The sequence below is a fragment of the Pelobates fuscus genome, chromosome 3 (assembly GCF_036172605.1).
Source record: "Pelobates fuscus isolate aPelFus1 chromosome 3, aPelFus1.pri, whole genome shotgun sequence".
Lineage (NCBI taxonomy): Eukaryota > Metazoa > Chordata > Amphibia > Anura > Pelobatidae > Pelobates > Pelobates fuscus.
The window spans coordinates 172019200-172035193 of NC_086319.1; the positions used below are offsets into that span (position 1 = coordinate 172019200).

The following is a 15994-nucleotide window of genomic DNA, read 5'->3' on the forward strand; positions in this document are numbered from 1 at the left end:
TTCTTCTAAAATCTTCTTTTTTCAGCCTCAAAAAAGGCCAAATAAAAATCCATAATAACCGACGCAATAAAAAAAAAAAAAAAAAAAAAACGAGCGCAAAAAAATAATAATCAATCTTCACCCATGGAGGGCTCCGCGCAGACTGAGCTCCGCAGGGCGGGGGAAGGCTTATAAAGCCTTGCCCCGCCCTGCAATTATGCTAAGAACACTCTGATTGGTGGGTTTAAGCCAATCAGAGTGCTCTTTGTCATTTTACAAGCGTGGGAAAGTTCTTTGGAATTTTCCCACGCTTGTAAAATGACACAGAGCACTGTGATTGGATGGATTTCAAGCCATCCAATCACAGTGCTCTGTGTCATTTTACAAGCGTGGGAAAGTTCTTTGGAATTTTCCCACGCTTGTAAAATGACACAGAGCACTGTGATTGGATGGATTTCAAGCCATCCAATCACAGTGCTCTGTGTCATTTTACAAGCGTGGGAAAGTTCTTTGGAATTTTCCCACGCTTGTAAAATGACACAGAGCACTGTGATTGGATGGATTTCAAGCCATCCAATCACAGTGCTCTTTGTCATTTTACAAGCGTGGGAAAGTTCTTTGGAATTTTCCCACGCTTGTAAAATGACACAGAGCACTGTGATTGGATGGCTTGAAATCCATCCAATCACAGTGCTCTGTGTCATTTTACAAGCGTGGGAAAATTCCAAAGAACTTTCCCACGCTTGTAAAATGACAAAGAGCACTCTGATTGGTTTAAACCCACCAATCAGAGTGTTCTTAGCCTAATTGCAGGGCGGGGCAAGGCTTTATAAGCCTTCCCCACCCTGCGGAGCTCAGTCTGCGCGGAGCCCTCCATGGGTGAAGACGGATTATTTTTTTTGCGCTCGTTTTTTTTTTTTTTATTGCGTCGGTTATTATGGATTTTTATTTGGCCTTTTTTGGGCTGAAGAAAGAAGATTTTAGAAGAAAGAAAACATCGAATGGTAAGTTTTTTTTTATCTCTTTTTTTTTTTTTTTTTTTTTACAGGTTTTTAGTTAATGTCCCCCCCCTCATTATTTTTAGGGTGAGGGGGGTAGGTAGGGAGATAATTTTTTTTTGGGGGGGGGGGGGGTTAACTAGGGTCCCCCCCTTTGTATTTAGGGCCCCCACCCACCGCTCAGGGGTGGGGGCCGGGGGGGACAGTAGGTCCCCCCTTATTGATCATTTTAGGGCCCCCACCCGCCGCACAGGGGTGGGGGCCGGGGGGGGACAGTAGGTCCCCCCCCTTATCGATAATTTTAGGGCCCCCACCCACCGCTCAGGGGTGGGGGCCGGGGGGGGGACAATAGGTCCCCCCTTATTGATAATTTTAGGCCCCCCACCCGCCGCACAGGGGTGGGGGCTGGGGGGGGACAGTAGGTCCCCCCCCTTATTGATAATTTTAGGGCCCCCACCCGCCGCACAGGGGTGGGGGCCGGGGGGGGGACAGTAGGTCCCCCCCCTTATCGATAATTTTAGGGCCCCCACCCACCGCTCAGGGGTGGGGGCCGGGGGGGGACAATAAGTCCCCCCCTTATTGATAATTTTAGGGCCCCCACCCGCCGCACAGGGGTGGGGGCCGGGGGGGGGACAGTAGGTCCCCCCCCTTATTGATAATTTTAGGGCCCCCACCCGCCGCACAGGGGTGGGGGCCAGGGGGGGACAGTAGGTCCCCCCCTTATTGATAATTTTAGGGCCCCCACCCGCCGCACAGGGGTGGGGCCCGGGGGGGGGACAGTAGGTCCCCCCCCTTATCGATAATTTTAGGGCCCCCACCCACCGCTCAGGGGTGGGGGCCGGGGGGGGACAATAGGTCCCCCCCTTATTGATAATTTTAGGGCCCCCACCCGCCGCACAGGGGTGGGGGCCGGGGGGGGACAGTAGGTCCCCCCCCTTATTGATAATTTTAGGGCCCCCACCCGCCGCACAGGGGTGGGGGCCAGGGGGGGGGGCAGTAGGTCCCCCCCTTATCGATAATTTTAGGGCCCCCACCCACCGCTCAGGGGTGGGGGCCGGGGGGGGACAATAGGTCCCCCCCTTATTGATAATTTTAGGGCCCCCACCCGCCGCACAGCGGTGGGGGCCGGGGGGGGGGGGAGGAGAGTAGGTCTCCCCCCCCCCCTTCAACCACTATTGTGGACCGTAAGCGTCCCTGTGGGTTCGGGCTTCAGCTGTCAGCTGAAGCTGAAGCTGTCAGCTGAAGCCACGCCCACAGCAGTGCTGACAGGCTATCAGCACACAAAGCGCGTTCACGGTGCTTTGTGTGCTGATAGCCCGTCTGATGCATTCACCCAGAATGCATCGGACGAGAGGCCTTTTTAGGGCCTCTGAACTCGGAAGTCCCTCTGGTGGCCGTCTGATTGACTGCAACAAGAGGTGTTCCAAGCTTCCAATATAAACACTGCATTTTCTCAGAAAATACAGTGCTTACAAGAAAAAGGCTCCGGGTAGCTGTAGCACTCACCTGAACAACCTCATTAAGCTGAAGTTGTTCAGGTGACTATAGTGTCCCTTTAAGATCAAACAAACAGCATTAAACAAGAACACTATTGTAAAATTGTAATGTTTGTGTGTGGTTTCTGAATGAAGACATATTGTCTCTCCCCCAGCTGACTGTGAATGAGTAGCTCATGGAAATTATGGAATTATTTTCACTCATTACTGGGGCTTTGATATTTTTCATTAAAAGCTTTTTATCTCCAAAGTCAGATGTAATTGATTTGTTAGATTAAGAACATACATGTAATATGGAAATATATATTCCTCGGGTCTGAAGCAATATAAAGCAATAGAGTATTGCTTCAGACCTGAGGAAGAGAGGAAAACTCTTGAAAGCTTGTCGTTGAAATATTATGTAAGTCCAATAAAAAAGGTATCATTGCATACTGCAATACTCTGGTATTTTGGCATCTTGTCTACTATACTAATACCGCTAATCCAATCTACACTATATATATATATTGCTATATATAATGTTCATCCTGTCACTACCTGGAACTGTACATAAAAAGACTGCACCTGTGACCTAAGCATTTACATATTTATATCTCACATTATAGGTGCTTTCCTCATCCCCTATTTCCTGACATTAGTGTTTGCCGGAATGCCACTTTTTTTCCTGGAGACGTCACTTGGGCAGTTCACCTCTGTTGGGGGACTTGGAGTGTGGAAGCTGGCTCCAATGTTTAAAGGTAATATTATACTGCTTATTTCTCTCAAAAGTACACACAGTAAAGCCACTTGCTGGTTTATTCAACCAAACTCTGAATTGAAGCAAACTGAAAAAATTAGACTAACAAAGCTGATAGGGAAAAGTTGTTCAACTCACAGTATTTGATTGGTAGATGAAGTTTAAAAATAAGGCACTAGACTCTACCTCCAGAATTTGAAGGTTCCCCTATCCGAAGGCTATCCGAAGGCTCAATGTAAAACAACAAATTCTGTTGGAGTAAACTAAGCATGTCTGGGGGGTATGCTCTATATGCTCAGTATCTCAGCAGCATCTTCTTCAACCATTAGTAAGGGGAGAGAGGAAAATGCAAAACTAATCAAGACAGACATAACGTTACAGACATAACACACACAATGTTTTTTCTAACATACACGTACAATTAGACCACACAAGTAGTTTTATTATTATTACAACTAAAACTGAGCCCTCCCTCTGAAACATCTTAAAGATTCATGATATATGTCAAATGAAATGGTGACAAAGTGGGGTTTATAATCAAAAAACATGCAGCTATTAGCAGGGTATCTGCTCACAGTAAACTTAAAAGAGTCACCTTTGTCCCAATCTAGTGATACCATTAAGCTATGACCATATGCCAAGTTTTCATAGATAAGTCACTGTCAGTCGGGATCCAGGCTCAGTGAAGAGCCAACATCTTATCCAGATTGTTGCTCCATAATGGTCTGTGGTGGATCTGTTTTGAGATCCAAGAGAATGTGAATAATCCTCTTGTGGCTTTCAGTCTGAGTGAATAAGTTGGGCATTTAGACCTCTGGGTATTGGTGTTATCTCCTGTGGCTTCTTCCTGAGACAATTTGTTGTATCACTTCTTCGTTGATGGAGTTTTGACTGAAATTGAAAAAATAGCTGGTCAAAGGCAGTTAGACAGTCCTTCACTTGTGTCCCAGGCTTCCCAGGCTTCCCACTCTAACCACTTCTCTATCATGGAAACAGGCCATCTCATTTTTTATGTAGAATGTAATGCCCAGAAGTCTGAAAGGGGCTGTAACACTCATAGTGTGGACTGGAATAAACCTTCCTGGTCCCAAAAGGGGCGGCAGAAGGGTCTCACTGTGCTGCTTTGTTTCGAAAATGCCCAGGCTGAATGTTTTTCCCAGTAAGGCCCTGTCCTATTTGAATTTATAATAATAAAAACAAATCCACCATCATTACTGTTGCATCTTCCTAATCCCACGCAGAAATGGAAGAGGAAGAGTAGAGGAAGAGGTCGTGTTCCCTAATCCACCATTAGCAGTAGTGCCATGGCCCTTTAGAGCCTTAACACATATTCCTAGGCCATGAGGACTGCAGCCACCTCCACCAGTACAACCATAAGTATCACTGCTAGTAGTAGTATTGAGGCTCTGGAAAATGGTACTAGCATATCATGACCAACTGATACAACCTTTACTTTAGAAGTAGAGAAGAATATGAAATAGTGTTCCCAATGTCTCTTGGTAGTGGTGGTGGTAATTAGTCTCATGATGATATTGCTCATTCCTCCACCACTGCGGACATTTGTTTAAGTCTGTCCCAGGAGGAACTTGAATATGAGCCAGAGGAATTACAAAAAAGCAGAGTCTGTAGAGCATAGGCAGCAGTCCACAATTTCTCCAGCTAGTGTGCACTCTACTCCTGCACCTTCACCACTTTGTCTAAAACCATCTCTGTCTGCTGTTGAATTGCATCATATAAAGTAGACATGTGCACCAGTGAAATTTTCATTTTGTATGATTGATTTCGTACTATATAAAAATTTAATTTGTCAATCCCGAATTTCGTCCACAAACCATTTGTTTTCGAACGAAATTCAAACAGCACTGCGCATGCGCAAAAAGCTCCCTCCTTGGAATAAATAACAATTTCTAACACACCCCCCCCCCCGCATTAAAACCTATGGGGGTCACTATGACCCCCATATTAATAAAAGGGAGGTTAAATCCTCCCGCATGCCCCTAATGTCGCCAGTGGCTGCTCACTGTCCTATGGAGGTCACTATGTCCCCCATATTAATAAAAGGGAGCTTAAATCCTCCCGCAGGCCCCTACTCGTGGCATGCCGCGAGTAAGGGCATGTCGCCTAATGTCGCCAGTGACTGCTCACTGTCATTTAAAACTAAATATAAATCAGTATGGGGGAAGCCGCGAGTAGGGGCATGTTGCCTAAACAGCAAGCAGCCAGTTGCTGCTCACTGGCATTTAAAACTACCAGTGATGGGCAGTCGCTAGTGCAATAAAGGGGGACCTGGTACAGGTCTTCCCATTCCCCTATGGTGGGGAACACAAATAACTAAAATGGTTGGGACATAGTGCCCCCCTGCTCCCCCATCCGTGACACAGGTGGGGGCATTAAACTAACCCTGTAAAATAAAATTTCATACTTACCATTTGATGTCTTATCTCTTCTTTTCCTGTCTTTCTTCAGCTCCACAAAAGGACATAATCCATAATACGCATTGCAAGTGTTAAAATAAAAATAAAAACCTGAGCGCAAAAAAAAAAATATGCCCCCCCCCCCAAAAAAAAAATCACCACACCCATGGAGGGCACAGCGCAGAATGTGTTCTGCAGGTCGGGGAAAGCCTTATAAATCCTTCCCACACTCTGCAATTAGGCTCAGAGTGCTCTGGCAGGTAAATTAAGTCCTGTCACAGCACTCTGATTGGTTGGCTTGAAATCTACCGGCTCCCTCCTTTTTTTGGGGGGGGGGGGGCGGTGGGGGGGTTCCTGCATGCGCAGTGTTATTTTCTCCATTCTGTAGGGGTTAATTCCCCTGCAGCATGGAGTCTATTAAAAGAACAAAATGAAACAAAAAGGTAATGCATTTAGCATTTGCCCTTTTGTTTCATTTATATTTTGTTTGTAGGGCTTCCGTTTATGTTTTAGTAAACGAATACTAAAAAAACAAAATTTTGGGTCGAAATCGAATTCGTACATAAATGAATGCACATGTCTAATATAAAGGAAACAGCTGGAGAATCAATTAGGGATTATTCTAGCCCTAGTGACTGAATAATCTAAATTTTATTAACGACAGAAGGCGAATATTTGCTTTATCCTTCTTTACTGAACCTCCCAGCAGCAAAGAAATAGTTAACAATATTTTAAAATAGTTCAACCAATCAGAGTACATATCAGTATTATATAGCCTTGTGAAGCTCCTCCCAATTCCTCTTTCTTGTTGTTGCCGACAGTATTTGAGTGTCAACCATGTAAACCAAACTGGAACTGGAACTTGAACTGTGGGTCAACCGTGTAAACTTTGTGTGGATTGCTTAATCCATCTGCTATGGACGTCACGGTTCTTCACACTAGAGAAGAGAAAAAAGAAACCATGAGAGTATAGGTTCTCCTACTATGTGCATACAAGTTTATGGCACGTATATTAGGAAGACAGAGATTATTCCAGTGAAATTTATGGATTTGATCTGAGATGTAACATATTAACTGTTAGTGGTGTGGTGTAAGCCTGATTGATAACAGGTGATGCGTGAATTGTGTAAGACCTATCGAGTAGGAGAAGATAGTAACTTACCTCAGGGTGGGTCGACCTGGTACTGAAGACAAGGGTGGGAAAATATTCGCCTCCTGTCGTTAATAAAATTTAGATTATTCAGTCACTAGGGCTAGAATAATCCCTAATTTTATGGCAAGACAGGAGGCTTCATATTTGCTGTTTTAACGCTCTTGTACAATGGAGGATGCCGCGTGTGATCTAGGTTTGAAATAGAATGTGCGAAAGGTAGATTCCCTGGACCAATCTGCCGACGACAAGATGTCTGAAAGCGAGCTACCTGCACGAAAGGCTGAGGATGCGGCTGCTCCCCTGACTGAGTGCGCCCCAAAGGAGGAATCTATGTCAGCTAGGGCTAGTATCCATTTGATCCACCGTGCAACTGTGGGGGCGGACACTGGTTTGTGTGGTTTGACGTAGGACACTAGGAGGGGTCCTGTAGGGGGGCGCAGCGTGGTCGTGGCAGCTATGTAGTGCCTTAAGCAAAGCGCCACGCAGAGTGACTGTCTGTTCGGAAAGTAGGGGTAGAACACAGAGAGAGAATTAGTCTTGGTGCGTCTGGAGATGCGAAAAGTAACGCCTTCTGGGGAGAAGGTTATAGCGTGGAGATCGAATGCTCGAATGTCTGAGACCCTACGGAAGGATACTAGACACAGGAGTAGAGCTAATTTAGCCGAGAGTTGACGTAGCGTTAGGTTCTCGTTAGAGGGCCATGAGTCCAAAAGCGAAAAAACTTGAGCAACGTCCCAAAAGTTGGAATATTTAGGTAGAGGGGGTCTGGCTAGCCTGATTCCGCGTAGCAATCTACAAACCGAAGGGTGTTTCCCTATTGGTGTGTTGTCAATAGGGTCGTGTGCTGCGGATATGGCTGATCTAAAAACATTAATTGATCTATAGGATTTGCCTTGATCAAATAGGTTAGACAGGAAGTTTAATATTATCGTCAAAGGAGCTGAAAAGGGATCGGTGTCCCTTTCCAAACACCAGCTGACCCATGTTCGCCATGCATTGAGGTAAGCTCGTCTAGTTCCTGGGGCCCAGGAATCCCATAGGAGCATCTGAGCTGTTTCCGAAAGTCCTGCGACATTCCAGGATCCCCTGAAACGGTCCAGGCTACAAGTTGGAGCCGTCCTTGGAGGGCGAGAGGGTGACAATGCCCCGTTGGATTCGTTAGAATGTTGGGAGATCGGGGTAGTAGGATCGGATAGTTCGCTGACATTTCCAACAGGGTTGGGAACCAGGTTTGGGCTCTCCATAACGGAGTGACAATGACTATTGTCACTACTAGGGCTCTGACCCGGTAGAGGGTGCGCTGGATCATGGAGAAAGGCGGGAACGCGTAGGCTCCTGTCTCCGCCCAGGATTGGGGATCTGGAAGCCAGCTGATGAAGGCTTCGGTCTGGCGATTCAGTCGTGATGCGAATAAGTCCAGAGTGAGAGACCCGCGAAGACAAAGGATGTGATGAAACAATCGGGGGTCCAATTGCCAGTCGCTCACATCTCTCCAATGGCGAGAGAACCAGTCTGCGACTAGATTGTCCGTGCCCGGGAGATATTCCGCTCTGATGGATAAGTTCCGCTCTAGGCAGAACTGGTAGAGATCCATGGTAAGGTCTGACAATAGTTTGGACCGGGAACCCCCTAACCGGTTCACATAACGCACTGCAGAGACGTTGTCCATGCGCAGTACCAGTGAGCAATTGAAACAATCCTTTGCAAAACTGCGAATCGCAAAGGACCCTGCAATCAATTCTAGACAATTGATGTGCAATGCTCGTTCCGAGGGGGACCATAGCCCTCCGGTGGACCTGTCTGCGCACGTGGCGCCCCATCCCAAGAGACTGGCATCGGATTCCAGGATGAAATCCGGTTGCGATCTGAAAATGGCTTTGCCATTCCATGCTTCCATGTTGTGAAGCCACCAGTGAAGTTCTATCCGAACCTCGTCTGTCAGGGAGATGTACTGATCGTAAGAAGTGGATCGGTGTAGATGGTGTGTTTTGAGCCGTTGCATGGCCCGGTAATGTAAAGGTCCCGGATAAATGGCCTGGATAGAGGCGGACAGCAGGCCTATGGTATGTGCCAGGTCGCGTAGGCGAATCTGGTAGGCTGACAGTAGTTTGCGGATCTCTTTCCTTATGGATTTGACTTTTTTGGAGGGAAGCTGTAAGATCGCTTGTACGGAGTCTATCAGAAAACCGAGAAATTGAACCTTCTGAGACGGTTCCAGGGCTGATTTCTGAAAATTGATCACAAACCCTAGGTTTTGTAGTAAGGTTGCTGTCATGTCTGTATGTTTGCGTAGAAGGTCTGAATCCTGAGCCATAATTAGGATGTCGTCCAAATAAATGATGGACCGAATCCCTTGAGATCGGAGTAACGCCATCACTGGTTTCATCAGTTTCGTGAAACACCATGGTGCGGAACAAAGGCCGAACGGGAGACATGTGAATTGCCAGATTTGGTCTAGCCAGGCAAATTGGAGAAAGGCTCGATGGTTGCGAGCAATTGGGACAGTGAGATATGCGTCCTTGAGGTCGAATCTGGAGAACCAATCTCCCACGCAAAGGAGGTCCCTGAGTAGATGGATGCCTTCCATCTTGAAATGACGGTACCTGATGAAGCGATTCAGGTCTTTTAAATTGATGATTGGACGTAAATCTCCCGTTTTTTTGTGTACCAGAAATATGTTGCTGAGAAACGTTTGGGGAAAGGGGGATTTTTCTATCGCCCCTTTTTGTAGAAGTTTGTGCAATTCGGTTTGCAATGTGAGGTTGTCTGATGTGGACATCTGTAGTGGTGTAGGGGGCATGTTCTGGACTGGAGTGGAAAGAAAGTCTATTGTGAACCCTTGTACTGTGTGCAGAACCCATAGGTCTTGTGACAGTAATTCCCACTGTGGGAAAAAATAGCTTAATCGACCTGCAATAGGTGTGTGTAAAAAAGGAAGGTTGATTACCTTGAGCAGTGCGTCCGCGTAGGGATGCAGAGCCACGTCCCCGGATAGCTCCTCTGTTTGTAAACAGCTGCCTGTGGTAGGGTCGGGGTTGTCCCGATTGCCAGTAATTGTCTGTTGGACGAGGCCTGTAGCCTGTGAAGGCAGTTCTGCTGAACGGTCGGCCTCTAAAACGTCCAGCTCTCCCAGAAAAACGAGTAGTCTGGGAACGAAAGACCCTGCGCAAGGATGATTGGGCCTTATTAAGTGTCGTAAATACAGCCACGTGCTTGGAGAGGTCCCTCATAAATGAGTCTCCAAATAACAACCCATTGGCCTCTGGACCCAGTTCTCGGGAGCTCAGATCCGCTAGTTTACCGTCTAATTTATATAGTGCCGCCCTGCGCCTTTCCGTGGATATGGCCACATTAGCGTTTCCAAGGAGGCATAAGGCTCTCTGGGCCCATTCTCTAACCGTATTGGGGTCAAATTCCCCACTGGTTATGGCTTCGTCTGCCAGAATAAAAATTTGGACGATAGGACCAGATATGTCTAGGAGTTTGTCTTGGGCTGTTTTGAGGCCCTGTTCTATTCCCTTGCGGGGATCCTTCCCTGACTTATTTAGGAAGGTGACAAATAATGGATCGAACTCTGGTGTGAGAGCCACCTTATTTGGGATGGTTGGGCGAGGGCACTCGGCTCTGAGTTTCGCCCTGATTTCCTTATCAAGTGGTTTACGTAACCACATCTTACAAAAATTAGCGATATGATCTGGTGGAGACCATTCGGCTGATCGTGGGTGCCTGATGATTCTGGGATCAAAAAATGGGGTACCCGAAGCATCCAGAAGGATGTCTGAGTCGGTTCCCTTTTGGATAGGTACTTTAGTATCCGAATTTTTAGGTACAAGGAAAGTCTCCTTGACAAACTCCGATGAAGTATCCCCTAGCGCATTCGCCGAGGGATCTACATCAGAGTAGTCAAGGAAATAATCCTCAACCCTATCGCCCGTGTGAAAAGCAGAGCCCTCTAAGGGGTCGGTGGGTACGTGGGCGGGTTGAGGGGCAGATAATTTTAAGGACTTGGCGGGAGCCTTGCCTTTGCCAGCAGACCTACTATCCCCTTTCCAGGGGCGTTTGCGTGTGGTCTCCTGGTCTGAGGGCTGAGAGTCCTCGGAGTCAGAGAACATGCCTGTGGTGGGGTTGACTTCGGTAGAAGTCCTTTCTTGGAAGGCTGCTAGCGCCTTAGGAATAGACTCGGCGATGGTTGAGACCAGCCAAGCTCTAAGCTCTTGAGAAATTGCTGGCTCGGTATTATCAGACATTTGTCTTATATGATAAATTGGGGTTCACCCAACAGTATAAAATGGGTTATTGTAATTGGGGGTCACCCAAATTCTTGCGTAGTAAATGAGTAAGGGCGGCACAATAATAAATAGTGGGGTTACCACTAAATATATACAAGTGGTTTGTACCACTATAATAATAATAAGTGGGATTCACCACTAAAATATTTGGACAGATGGTTATGTCCTTAATATATACCCAGTGTGGGATCACTTTAATTATGGAATATAAAAAAGAGTGGCAGTAATGGTGGGGGTCACCCACAATAAATACTCATACACAGAGCAGTATAAGAAAGGTGGGGTTCACCCACAAGGCCTTTATTAAGTGTATTGTAACAGGGTAAATCTGTAAGGAACAAGAAAAAAGTGAAATAAAAAACTGAACAAAAAAAGTGAGCTGGCACTTTAAAATTGCTAGAGAATAAATAGTGTACTTACCCGATCTGGCGGTAGATGGTGCAAGTGCGCCGTGAGAGCCAGAGGACCGCGCAGAAGATGGCCGCCGCAAGTGAAAGGCGGGAGAAAGCGCGTCTGGTAAGTGGGATGCGAGGGGCGGGAAGCCGAAAAAGGGCGCGAATAGTGACCCGCGGACTCCTGGGAAATGGAGTCCGCGGTAGTGTTTAACTTTCAAGCCGCGGTCCCTCAATAAAGGGAAATACCGCGGCTAAAGACCTCTGGAGAATAAAAGAACGAAAGGGTAGAAAACCCCAGTCACGGAAATTCCGCGACTTAAAGAGACATACGTAGAAAAAATTAATTGTTTAATCAGACTTATACTAAGCATGAAAAGTAAAATAACGTGAATAAATGTAAATAATGAAATGTAAACTGCTAAATGTGTATAAATGTAAATAATGAGATGTAAAAAACTTCTTAATAAAAATATTAAATATTAAATATTAAATAGTATCAAAGACACTAATGAGAAAAATAAAGGTATTAATTGTATGAAGTAAGGCACAATAATTGGAATAGACTCACCTGGGAGAAAGAGGAATTGGGAGGAGCTTCACAAGGCTATATAATACTGATATGTACTCTGATTGGTTGAACTATTTTAAAATATTGTTAACTATTTCTTTGCTGCTGGGAGGTTCAGTAAAGAAGGATAAAGCAAATATGAAGCCTCCTGTCTTGCCATAAAATTCCTAGCAGTGCCACAATTATCTCACAAAGACATATTATGATTATAAGCAGAAAAAGAAAGTACTAGGGCAGGCAATAGGTCCATTAGTGCTGTATCTGATTCTGCGCAACCCACTACCGTCTCCTCCACTACGGCCACTCTTTGGCAGAGCAGGGAGATGTTGATCATAGTGCCACTGGGTGACTGACTTTCTCTTAGTCGGTTCACCCTCCTAGGGATATATCTGCCTGCCCACTCTTGAACATTTTGTTTGATATCATACCAGGGGCAAGTCAAAACAGCAGGCTAACAAAATCACTCACCTGATTGCCCAGTTGGAAGAGTTTATTTTTATGAGATAAAAGTGGATCCCTTTAAGCAACTGATACAGGCTTTGGCTCCACAATATGTCCTTCAGTTGTGATTCACTTTCAGCAGAAAAATAGCCATATCACTGTATCTGCTACAATTGAAGGAGCAGGTATCTAAGGCTGCATGTCAATTAGTGTACTTCATCACATATTTATGATGTGCTCCTAGTGGCCAGCATGCCTTCCTCTTCTTGATGGCACACTTGTTGCAGCCCTCCGCGAGTGATAGTGGAGGAGGTCCAAGCTCATCAGCATGTCAAGCTGGGAGTGAATCTGTAGTTTAGCAGGGATAACAATCTTCCCTCCTCCGTGCTGAAGTGTTGCATGAAAAGTATACTTAAACAAACATCTTGCAGGCAATCAAATGAAGGGTGTAAAATTGTTTGGGAGAGCAGACAGGCATTAATCTGCATGTTGGGATTATGGTAATGGAGCTTCGTACATGGTCAAAACTTTGTAGGTGTGAGCATCTTGTAGTTAAGAGTGAAGTTCGCATAGGCAACACCAAGGTGCAAACGATAATTGATCATTGTAGGAGAATTGCATTTCCACCATAGTGAGAGGGCTAGCCAACTCTTGAAGCAGAAGCATGAGAAAACAGGGCTTAACACATGCCTTCTACGACAGGATGTCAGAACATGGTGGAACTACAGCAGAGGGAAATCCATAGTCTATCTTCCAACCTATACATTGGGTTGGGTCCCCAACGTGGCATGAGGTTTGAACAATAAAAGAGTAGCTAATGGCAGTTATTAAACCATTTAGAAATGTCAAAAAAATGTGAGCAGCAGTTCACCCACCTCATAAAAAGATGGATGCCTTCCTGGTAGTACACTCCACACAAATGTAGCAGCAGCAGTAAGGAAGTTGAAACATGTATTCAAAGCCTGCCTTCCCCATTGACAAGTTGGTAATTGCCCCGAACTGATGTTCGTGTGTGTGTTTATCAGGTTATGGTGACAGGGCCTATATTACAAACTTTTACAACCACTTAGGTAGCTTCTTCAGTCATTTAATTCTATATGATTATGCCTTAATTTATGCCTGAAGCAATTCCCAGAAAGCTGCACACATTCGTTTGGGATAATTACTGAACATCATGGGACATATAGTTCTCCGATAGCTGGATAACAACCAGCTGATTACACCAATTATAGAGGCTCAGGTTTATTCCCAAAACTCTAAAGTGCAGAAAATTTTAATCCAAACTGCAAAATTTAGATGAAAATAGCCGAAGTGTGATTTTTTTTTTTCTGTCTAACGTATGGTATTTACATTTCAATTTGCTAGTATTCAGCATGCTGTGACTAAACAACACTGTTTAAATATTTGCTTAATCTAAACTATGGTCCTACGATTAATACTACTGTTCATTTTCTAGCAGGTTGATATTGACCTTATATACTGTTCCTATTCTCTTTGTCTTAGAAGAAATACTTTTTAAGAAATCTACTATGTTTATAAAACATGTAATTATCTAATCAAGTTAAAAATATTCAAAAAAAATACTCACATAAGAAGTTCAGTATCTTTGATACTTCATCTTTCATTCGAACTAATGAGATAAAAATGAAGTTGGGTCATGTACTATTTAACACATAGTGGGGACAAAAAAGCATCTGTACCGACACTGGTACAGATGTGTCTGCCTCTCTCAAACATCTTCAGGTGTACTAACATACATGAGTCCAGTCTGTTTTAGAATAAAGCTACAAGAAACAACTTTGAAAAGATGTCTTTGCCACTAAACGGCAACTAAAGGTGGCGTACAGTGTTTTACCAGTGCAAAACCTCTTGCTAAATTGTTATGTCAGCACACGGTCTATTGTACAGTGCTGTGAAACAAGTAATGAAACGTTCTAATGAGTCTTTTTCATTGCAGGAGTTGGGATGGCTGCTGTTGTTCTCTCTTTCTGGCTTAACGTTTATTATATTGTTATCATCGCTTGGGCTCTGTATTATCTCTTCAATTCCTTCTCCTCGGTGAGCAGCAAACGGGACCACAGCTCAGTAATGAGACAGGCCCACTAGATGACATCTGGAAATTATCTACCCTATTAATTAGAAAGGATTACACATACCAAGTGATAAGGAAAACAAGTCTGCAAGTTTCTCTATTATATTTGCCTAAATAAAAATATCTGCTTTATAAACTAAGCCCACGGGGTGAAGATAATTTTTTTTTCTTTTAAACCTTCACTTGGTAACTTATACCTGACATGTTTGCTTTTTTTTCTTTTGAATGTCCATTGTAATAAACTAGCCATTATTAAAGGGGATGTGCAGTTAAAGATGGCATAACCTTGCCATTGCAGATATTTATGATAGATATTTTCCATGATGCAGTGCCAAAAAACCTAAAACAAATGAGCATGTTTGTATACTTTTTTTTTTGCTACTCATCGACCTTAATGTTTATCTCAATCTCTAAATTAAACTTTAATCACATACAGGATGCTCTTCCAGGGTCTAGCAAGCTATTAACATAGCAGGGGATAAGAAAATCTTAATTAAACAGAACTTGCAATAAAGAAAGCCTAAATAGGGCTCTCTTTACAGGAAGTGTTTATGGAAGGCTGTGCAAGTCACATGCAGGGAGGTGTGACTAGGGTTCATAAACAAAGGGATTTAACTCCGAAATGGCAGAGGATTGAGCAGTGAGGCTGCAGGGGCATGTTCTATACACCAAAACTGCTTCATTAAGCTAAAGTTGTTCAGGTGACTATAGTGTCCCTTTAAACTTTGTTGTGAAATGTTGTTTGCCCCCCTCCCCCCCCCCCCCCCCCCCCCCCACACACACACACACACACAATTTATAACTTGATTGACATTGGAGGTCAACCAGAAATCAGTCATCAGTCAAGTAATACTGGCAGGTTTGGATAAAAAGGAGGCAGGTTTAAACATTGGGAGATAATTAATATTCCCAAAGAGCCTAAAAATGCCATCACAAGCTAAGCCGTCTCGTCTTCTACTAAACAATGGTTTAAAACAGAATACACTTTAGAAAACAGCTCAACACAACCTAGTAGGCAGAAATTAAAGATAATTTTACTAAGCATAAAATAATAGCATAAGAGCTTTCTACTCTAACTATGTTTAAAAGTGGTATCACGCTGCCTGATTGAGTTCATCTTCTTTCTTTAAAGACCCTGCCTTGGCAAAGCTGTGACAACAGCTGGAATACCGAAAGATGCTTCTCCAACTATTCTTTGAATGATACCACCAATCTCACTAGTGCGGTAACAGAATTCTGGGAGTAAGTAGATTGTAGAATTCTGAAATACTTGGGGTTAAACCCTTCATGATAATTGGTTAGGTAAACCCCATCATATCATGTTTCTGTCAAATACTCTATTATGAAAATGATAGTAATATGTATCATTGCTATAGTCAGTAAGGCATTATTTAGATTGAACTTTGTCTTCTTATTGTTTATATAATTGCTTA

General features: G+C 44.3%; 1 protein-coding gene across 2 annotated transcripts in view; it reads left to right on the forward strand.

Annotated features, from left to right (window-relative positions):
* LOC134602634 (sodium- and chloride-dependent GABA transporter 1-like) overlaps window positions 1-15994 on the forward strand; it is a 60665-nt gene that overhangs the window by 24199 nt on the left and 20472 nt on the right. For both annotated transcript variants that reach the window (XM_063447727.1, XM_063447726.1), the window contains exons 3-5: window positions 3079-3210; window positions 14427-14527; window positions 15694-15803. In XM_063447727.1, coding sequence (XP_063303797.1) covers window positions 3079-3210; window positions 14427-14527; window positions 15694-15803 — 343 coding nt within the window. The remainder of the gene's footprint in view (window positions 1-3078; window positions 3211-14426; window positions 14528-15693; window positions 15804-15994) is intronic.